The sequence below is a fragment of the Mastomys coucha genome, unplaced genomic scaffold (assembly GCF_008632895.1).
Source record: "Mastomys coucha isolate ucsf_1 unplaced genomic scaffold, UCSF_Mcou_1 pScaffold9, whole genome shotgun sequence".
In the NCBI taxonomy this organism is placed as follows: Eukaryota; Metazoa; Chordata; class Mammalia; order Rodentia; family Muridae; genus Mastomys; species Mastomys coucha.
In genome coordinates, this window is record NW_022196915.1 from 91,296,771 (window position 1) to 91,305,478 (window position 8,708).

Sequence of the window (8,708 nt, forward strand, 5' to 3'; positions counted from 1 at the left end):
GGCTCTGTTGAAGGCTTTCTGGCTACATGATAGTATGGTCAAGATGGCATTATGGTGGGAGCCCATGTTAGAGGGATTGTTCACATGGTGAAAAAAGTCACAAAAGAATGGGGTGGGTCAGCCAGGCAGTGGTGGCGCACACCTTTAATCCCAGTGCTTGGGAGGCAGAGCCAGGTGGATTTCTGAGTTTGAGGCCAGCCTGGTCTACAGAGTGAGTTCCAGGACAGCCAGGGCTATATAGAGAAGTCTGTCTTGAAAAACCAAAAAAAAAAAAAAAAAAAAAAAAAAAAAAAAAAAAAAAAAAAAAAAAAAAAAAGAAAAAAGAAAAAAAAAAAAAGAGAGAATGGGGTGTGTTGAGGTTTCCTCTTTTTTTTAACAACCTTCTCTTGAGAAAACTGGTACCCTTAGTACTGGACTTGAGACAGTATTCAAGGATCCATGAGAGTAGCACTCCCATGACTCAGTTACTTTAGTTTCCATAAAGGCCCGATTTTTTTTTTTAAAGGTTCTACTATGTAAACACTGGCAAACTGAGGTCCAAACTTGAAGCACATAAACCTCTTGAGGACAAACCACTCCCAAAGTGGCTCCTCTGATTTTTCACCATCTCCAGACAGTGAAAGAGAAAGAAAATCCTACAATTATTTGTCAGGAAACATCTAGAAACTTTACCCTCATTGCGTCTTCTCATGTTCTGAAGACCCCTGTGTCATTGCCACGCGAAGAACTAACAAATGGTTCTCTAAGTGTGTCTGTAGAATTTATCTCTAGAATCCTCTTAAGTATTTCTTGGGAAAACTGAAGTTTCTAGTTCAGCACTGTCAAGATCTTCATGTAAAGAAATTGAATTACTTCATGTGGTGTACATTTCTATATGACAAGCAGAATATTAACTGTTGATATACTTGCTTTTCCTTTCCTTTTTAATCCGCCCCCACCCAGTCCTGAGGGTTTGTGCATGTTAAGCAATTTCTTTGCTAGTGAGCTGTACTTGAAGTCTGCCAACTTGTAAACAAATGTGTGCAGAAAGAACTTTGTACTCACTGAGACATCACTGCTTACATATCTCATGTTTCCTTTTAAAAAGGCTTTATTGTTGACAAGACATATTACCTTAAAATGTTTTTATTACACATATTTACTGCACGTGCCACATGTTCCTTCAATTTCGTTTTAAAAAAATTGTCTGTCTTTATTAATGTGTATTGAAGTATCCATTCTTTAGCTTTTTAATCTTACTTGTTTCGAAGTTTCTTGGCAAGATATCAAAAGATAGATACAACAGATGAGTGGATAATGAAAAAGAGGTATACACAAACAATGAAATTTTATTCAGGTATAAATAAAATGAAATTGGCAGAAAAATTGATGGAACTGGAGAATAGTATATTCAGCGAGGTGATGTAGGCTTTGAAAGATGAACAGCATATGTCCTCTCTGATGTGCACACTAGCTCCTGGTTGTTATCCATGCATCTTTAAGGAAGGCCTGAGGAAAGGATACTAGATTACATGTGATATGAGAGCCGGTAGAATAGTAGAGCAGAACAGTACAGATGACATGAGGGACAGGGAATGGTGGGACAGACAGGGAGGATAGTCCCCTGAACCACATATTAGAGTAAATGTCGTAAGGAACCATGTTATTCTACACCAGTGGTCTGCAACCTTCCTAATGCTGGGACCCTTTAATACAATCCCTCATGTTGTGGTGACCCCAAACCATAAAATTATTTGAGTTTTCACTTCATAACTGTAATTTTGCTACTATTATGAATTATAAATATTTGTTTTTCAGTAGTCTTAGAGGTTGCGACCCACAGGTTGAGAACCACTGCTCTATTTGCTAAAAAGAAAAAGATAGCTACAATTATTCCTGCCCCTAGTGAGGAGACCTTACAACTATCTTTATTAAGTGGCAAGTCTCCTCCCCTTCCTATTAATAGATGCGCATCCTGCATCCTGAGATCTGTGACTGGCTGTGGAGCACAGCAGGGATACAACGTGTAGCTCCTGGCCTGAAGAAGTCCTGAAGCTTCCACTTCCATCCTTGGAAAAAGGCTTAGTCTAGACTAACGAATGATAAAACATAGATATAACCCATCAAGTAGACATGTTATACAGAGAAGAGCGACAAGAATCTAAGCCCCAGAACCGTAAGAATACCTTCTAGGTTCATCCAGCCCTTGTTACTTGCCCTCACCAACATGCACAGAATAAGAGATATATCTTATGAGCCTTGTTCACATTCCTGATCTGAAAGGTTGTGAACAATACAGCGAAGGGCACTTTAAGCTAGTGAGCGTTGGAATGGGACTGTGTGCAGCCATAAGTACTGGGGCTCTTTTATTCCCCTTGACCTCACAGTCTTTCAGGGGCAGAATCATATGGAATGCATTGTTTTGGTGTTTCTCCACAGAGCAATCTTCTGGTTACACAACAGCTGTAACAGAATTAATTCCACCTTGTATGTCTCTAGAAAACATCTCAAGATTAGTCTGATAAAGTTCTGCAACTGTTGGTGTGATTTTGAAAGGCAGCTTTGTTATGACTTGATAGTTGAACTCATGGCATTATACAAGTGGCTGGATCACACAAGGCCATGGTGCTGTTAATGTAAGTCTCCAAGCCCCCCTCAACTCTCTTCAATGCTGGTCACAGCTTGGTCCTGTCATCAGCCTCAGAGAGAGTCACTGTCACAACAGAGATGAGAAGTGGATAGGAAGACAAGCAGTGGAGGGATGAAAGAACCAAAATTTAACCACAGCAGACCTAAGGCCCTTAAAAGTATTGTTCTAAAGTATGGTTTTGATTTTAAAGTAAAATAAGTAAGATGAAATGGTATGGAAATGACAGCACATGGCCAAATCAATCCCTTACTATCTATAATGAAAGAAAAATAAGATGACGAGGAAACAAATATTAAATGACATTTTAGAAAAAAATGTGATACCAATAGACTAAATAATATCCATGATTTTTTTTTTTGTGACAAGTAATGTGATGGAAGGAAGATATTTTCAGAATAAAATAGATTTGAAAGGCGATGTGTGAGTGCTGAGAACACCCCCGCCCCCTTCCGTCTGTGCTGAGGATAGGTGAGTCATGCATGAGAGAGAGGAATTGAATTGTTAAAAAGAGCTTTGGGTCACTTTCCTGTAAATAATTAAATTTCACCCTTTGGTCGGTTGGAAATGGCCTTCTATCTTTGCTTCTCTGACAGCCACACAGGGGAAGCTATGACTTCTTTATCTATCTTTGTTTTTTTCCATTAGTGTCTCAGTAACAGCAGTCTGTATGGTAAGCATTGGGGCTGTCTTGTTTTCAGAAGAAAGTCATTCATTCGGGTACCTTCCCTTCGGTGAGAGCCGAGCTCTCAGCCACATGGTGGCTGGAAGCCAGAGAAGCAATTTCCTTTCTTTTAAAAGAGGCTGGAAAGCATCTGATTGTTATCAGGAAGAAGCATTTCGGCTTTCAAGGTGAAAGAACGCTTGCTTCTTTTAAAGATACTGCTAGAAATAAGATACAGTAGTGAAAGACAGAGGACTGACCAATTAGACGAATCCAGGAAGGGCGGGACATCATCTGTCTACAGGCTATCTCAATGAAGTTAGCAGAGCGGGCAACAGCAGCACCTTTTCAGAACCCCTGTGCCACTCTGCTCAGTTCTTCATCTTGCTTTACTTACATTTTGCTTAACAAGTAATGAAGGTATATATTTTTGAATTGTGATGTGATATTGTAGTTTATAGAGTTATTAGGTAATGATCAGCACAGAAAGATTCGTTCATCTATCACTGAAAATTTCCCTTCACTTATGATTAGAACCTTAAAGACATCACTTCATTCAGCACTTTTAAAAATATAATTTTATCATTTAAAACAATTTTAAAATTTAAATATATTTTGATCAGATTCTTCCCCTCCCCCAAGTCCTTCCAGATCATCTCCCTTTCCCTACCCACCAAACTTTAAGTTCTTTCTCAAAATAAACAAAAACTCAATACAACAAAATCTCCCAAAAGACAAGAAAACAAAATAAAATAATACTCAAACAGAAGGCCAAAAAACAAAAACTAAAAACTAAAACCAAACCATCAAACTATAACCAAATAGAAACACACACAAAAAAAAAACCCGTGGAGCTCCTTATATGTTGAACTATTCCTGGGCATGAGGCCTGCCCTGGAGTGGTTGATATATATATACATATATATATACATATATATATATGTATGTATGTATATATGTATGTATATATATACATATATATATGTATGTATATATATACATATATGTATACATATCATTTGAAAACTTTCTTAAGTTTTCACTTAAAGAAAGTTTCACTTCATTATACCACCACTTAACAACTGGAGGTATAATATTCATTACTTAGAGGGCCTTGTATTTATCCTCCTGTCTCAGAATGACAGTAAATGTTTACATTAGGAGTTAAAATTTTATATAAAATTATAATTAATTTTATTTGTCTTAATTTTTTAAAAAGATTTCCCTACTTTTTAAAGTGCATTAGTGTTTGACTGCATGCATGTATGTACTGGGTGTGTTTCTTGTACCCTCAGAGGCCAGAAGAGAGTTTTGGATCTCTTAGAACAATTGTAAGCTTGGACCTGGGAACTGAATCTGAGTCGTGTGTCAGAGCACCAAGACTGAGCCGTCCATCTCTGTAGCACTCAAATATGAAGTGGAAGAAATCATGGAGGTCTTTGAGCTCTAGGATATAAGAATAATAGCTGCTGAAATTATTTGCAGTTGTGATGACTCTTAGAATAAGTGAAGAACTACCTAAAACATCTAACAAATTTTATGTTCAGCCTTTTCTACTTATTTTTTAGCTAGTAATGCTCATAAGATACATAATATAAACAAAGGTGCCATGAGATTTCAACAGATTCATTAGCCACATTAATTAAAAGGGCAACAAAACTGACATTGCTAATATTCGTAGCGTATTTACTCAAACCAGTCTATTTGAATGATACACTATCTGCATAATAAATGTAATCATGATGGAAATATTTTATACTGGTTTTTTTTATGCTGAGCGGTAACGCAGCTTCATATAGAGCTTGGGAAGATCACAGGTTAGCATAGTTTCTTTTTTACCTTTAGGGTTCTATAGTAACATTTTAGATTCAAGATTGTGAAAATTGTTGCTTCAATGTCTGCCTTCTCCTTATACCAAGTTTTTTTTTTTAATTTTTTTCTCCATCTATTAGCTATTGTAAGCCAAAGATAGTCTTTAAAAATACTATTGTTTTTCAATTAACATTTTAGGTAGCATGCAAAGTAGTAGATTTAATTTTGACATATTGTATCTGTATTAATTCTATCTTCTTCCTTGCCCACCCACCTCTTCCTGCCTCCCTGTCTCTCCAGCTGTGTCTGTCCTTTTCCTTGACTCTCCGTTCATGCCCCATAGAATTCCATTTCACTTTTGGTCCCTTCCCCATCTTCTCCTCTTAAGGCTCATTTTTGTTCTGTTACACACACAAACACACATGCAAGCACACACATGTAAGTCTAGACTCCACATATGAGAGAAAAAATATTTTTTTTATTTTAAGTCTGACCTATTATGCTTAACAGTTATTTCGTAGTTATTTCTAGTTCCATCCATTTTTTCCTGTCAGTTCTGTAATTTTATGTTTTTAACTCTATTTAATTGAATACAATTGCACTGTGGGTGTGTACCACCATTTTCATAATCAATTCATCTGTCGGCAGGTGCCTAGGCTGATTCTTATCTTGGTTGTTGTTAATGTTGCTTCGGTAAACATAGATGTACAGCTCCGAGGACTTAGTCCTTGAATCCTAGATCCCAGTGAAACCCAGTTCATAATCCAGGGTAAGCACTTCAACCTCTTCTCGCCAATGTGCCTGTTACATGTTCACACAGAGAGAGTGAATGCCACAGGCTGTGTAGACAGGGAGATGGAGTGGTCCTTTGTTGTCTCAGAGTGTGACTCTGCTTAAGGAGGGTCTCATGGCCTTGGCTTAGGACTTGTCTGATGGGCTGGCAGGATCTGTGATCTTCTCTCCTCCCTCCACCAAAGGACTCAGAGATTCCTTGCCAGGCAGCTCCTCAGAGGAAAGCATGGGGGCTGGGACAAGCCAGCCCTCAGCAGGGACGGCAAAGCCTGCCTGGTTGGCCATGCTGTAGAAGGTGTGCACCATGGCAGACAGAGACTCTGAGAGCTGTCTGAGCTGAGAAAGCTGTTCAGGAGTGAGCAGGGAATCATGTTGCTGGGCCTGCATCTGGACTGTGTCTCTATAAATCTCCTCAGATTTCCCTCGAAGAAAGTTCACCAGGCTCTTCCGAATTGGTGGTGGGTCTGTGTCCTGAGGTTCTGGGCAATGGGTTAATTTATCTTGATGACCATTGGCTTTTGGCTCAGCCTTCTTTACTGAAGTCTTGTGTCTCTTTTTCCCATGGGAGCTGCCCTCATTTCCTGTTCTGACCTGGCTGGAGTCCCTCGAAGAGTGTCTTCTTTTCCTGTGTGTTTCCACCCTCTGAGCTGATTCTTTACTCTGCTTTCTGGAATTGCTGTCTGATTGGCTGGACCTCCGCTCATTTTCACTTGTTTCTGATCCTGATGTCCTGTCAGAGGTGCTCTTTAGCCTGGTAGGGAGGTCCAGTGGTTGACAGGAAGAGCCTGGTCGGGAGGTTTCTGAATCCATGTTCAGGTTGAACTGAAAGGCTTTTCTCTTCCAGGCTGTGGTCTGGCTAATCCAACAATGGCTGCTTGTTAACAGAACATCTAAGATTCCAGTAGTCGTTCACTTCGCTAGGCTGGTTATCTAAGGTGGCCCTCAGTATATGCTGGAATCGCAATCAAGTCTGACACAAGGCCAGTGGAGGAAGACACTTGCTAGCTAGGGGAGAGCAAGCCGGCAAAGACAGAGGCTTCCTTGTTTCGTGTTCTTTATATAGGCCTCTAGCAGAAGGTGTGGCCTGGATTATAGGTGGGTCTTCCCAGAGCAGATTAAAGGTGTGTGTTCCAGGCTCAGTCATCCAGAATAGAAATGGGACTTCCCACTTCACATGATTTAATTAAGTCAAAGTCGCTCACAGGTGGGTCTGGGTTTTAGTGACTTTCTGATATAGTCAAGTGAATGGCAGCCTGCTGCGGATGCCTTTTATTTTTTTGCTTTTGTTTGTTTTATTTTTAATGTTTTTTAATTGGATTTTTTATTTAAGTTTTATTGCATTATGATGAGAAAAGATACATGATTTCAATTTATCTGAATTTGTTAACATTTAAAAACATTTTAAGTAAATAGAATTAAATCACATTCTTGTTTCCCTTTTGTACCCCAACTCTTCCCAGAGACTCCCCCTTCAAAACCTACAATACCTTTTTTTGTCATATTCTTTAAAATTTATAAAATATTACAATAATAAAAATGAGTATTAATAAAAGTTGTTTGATATAAAACAACAATCAATTTAAGTCTTATGTAGATGCTTGTCTACAGCAATACTGAAAATAGATATGTTTTTCTCAATATAAATTTTAAATAACTCCAAACATATTAACTGTATATTTTAAAATAATACATCACTACTAGTATCTTTTAAATGAACATAAATATATAAAGTCTTTTTGTTTGTTTTGCATTTAGTAGAGCTTAAATCTCGGCTCTTACTGTGGTACAAGCCCAAAATAAGAACAATTGTTAGACATTGGATTTCATTGTAATAAGGCTGTGCATCAATGACCCTCACATCACCAAAGGATTTTACCTCCATCGTAGCTAAGCTGAGAGTTGACAGTTCTGATGCACCAAGGAATGAACTGTAGGCATGATTTTTGGATATAGACTTCCTGATATGTTCAAAGCTATTTGACTTGAGTGAGTGACTTTATTCTCAGCCCACAGGGAACAGGTTATATTCATTTAAGAAATGGTGTGTGTATTTAGAATGGTCTGTTTCAATGAACAATGGTTCTGCTTGGAGGGTGGCACAGATATTAGGTGAGGGTAAGAATCTGGTTCATTAGCTGTGATAATTTGGAAAATCATTCATCTCAGAGAAAGAATAACTTATAAAGTCCTCTTCTTCTAACTTGATAAAAGAGTTACAAACGACAAGCAAAGCATTCAGTCTCACTCTTTGTTGTTCTCTTACAAGCTACCTCCCAAGTTAATTAGTTAATTGTCTGTGTTTCTTTTGGCTGTATAAACAATTTTGAAATATGGAAGCTGTTCTGAAAACCATAGTATAGTGTAAAAACATGGAATAAACAATACAACTAATAGAGAGGCTGAGACAGGAGAAGCAAGATTTCAAGACCATTATGTTGTACACAGCAAGACACTGTCAGGTACAAACAAACAGGAAGTATATGTGGATTGTACAATATTGGACCTATTTCTCCAATTACCAAATTAGAGAGAGCATTGGATGACAGTCAACAAATTTCTAATTCCTCATATTTTTGTATTTCAATCGATTAGGATATGTTGGTAAGATATTAAGAAAAAGTAATTGTTACTTCCTGTGTTTTTGTTATAAGAGGTGGAATTACATTTGTGTGGGTTTGTTAAAAGATTACTTTCTTGCTTCTTCTAGAGTATAGTTTTGCTCCTTATGTTGGTGTTTTCCATCTATTATCCTTTGTAGTGCTGGATTTGTGGAAAGATACTGTGTAAATTTTGTTTTGTCATGGAATATCTTGT

The 8,708-nt window shown here is 37.9% G+C and overlaps 1 protein-coding gene across 1 annotated transcript; it reads right to left on the bottom strand.

Annotated features, from left to right (window-relative positions):
- Positions 1 to 5,933: 5,933 nt before the first annotated feature.
- On the bottom strand, positions 5,934 to 6,704 carry LOC116085205 (protein FRG2-like). The gene has a single exon (XM_031362634.1). The coding sequence runs from the start codon at positions 6,702 to 6,704 to the stop codon at positions 6,021 to 6,023; it is 684 nt and encodes a 227-aa protein (XP_031218494.1). The 3' UTR covers positions 5,934 to 6,020.
- Positions 6,705 to 8,708: the final 2,004 nt, after the last annotated feature.

Coding starts and splice junctions, on each gene's coding strand:
- LOC116085205 (XM_031362634.1), bottom strand. CDS start 6,704: ATGGATTCAGAAACCTCCCGACCAGGCTCTTCCTGTCAACCACTGGAC.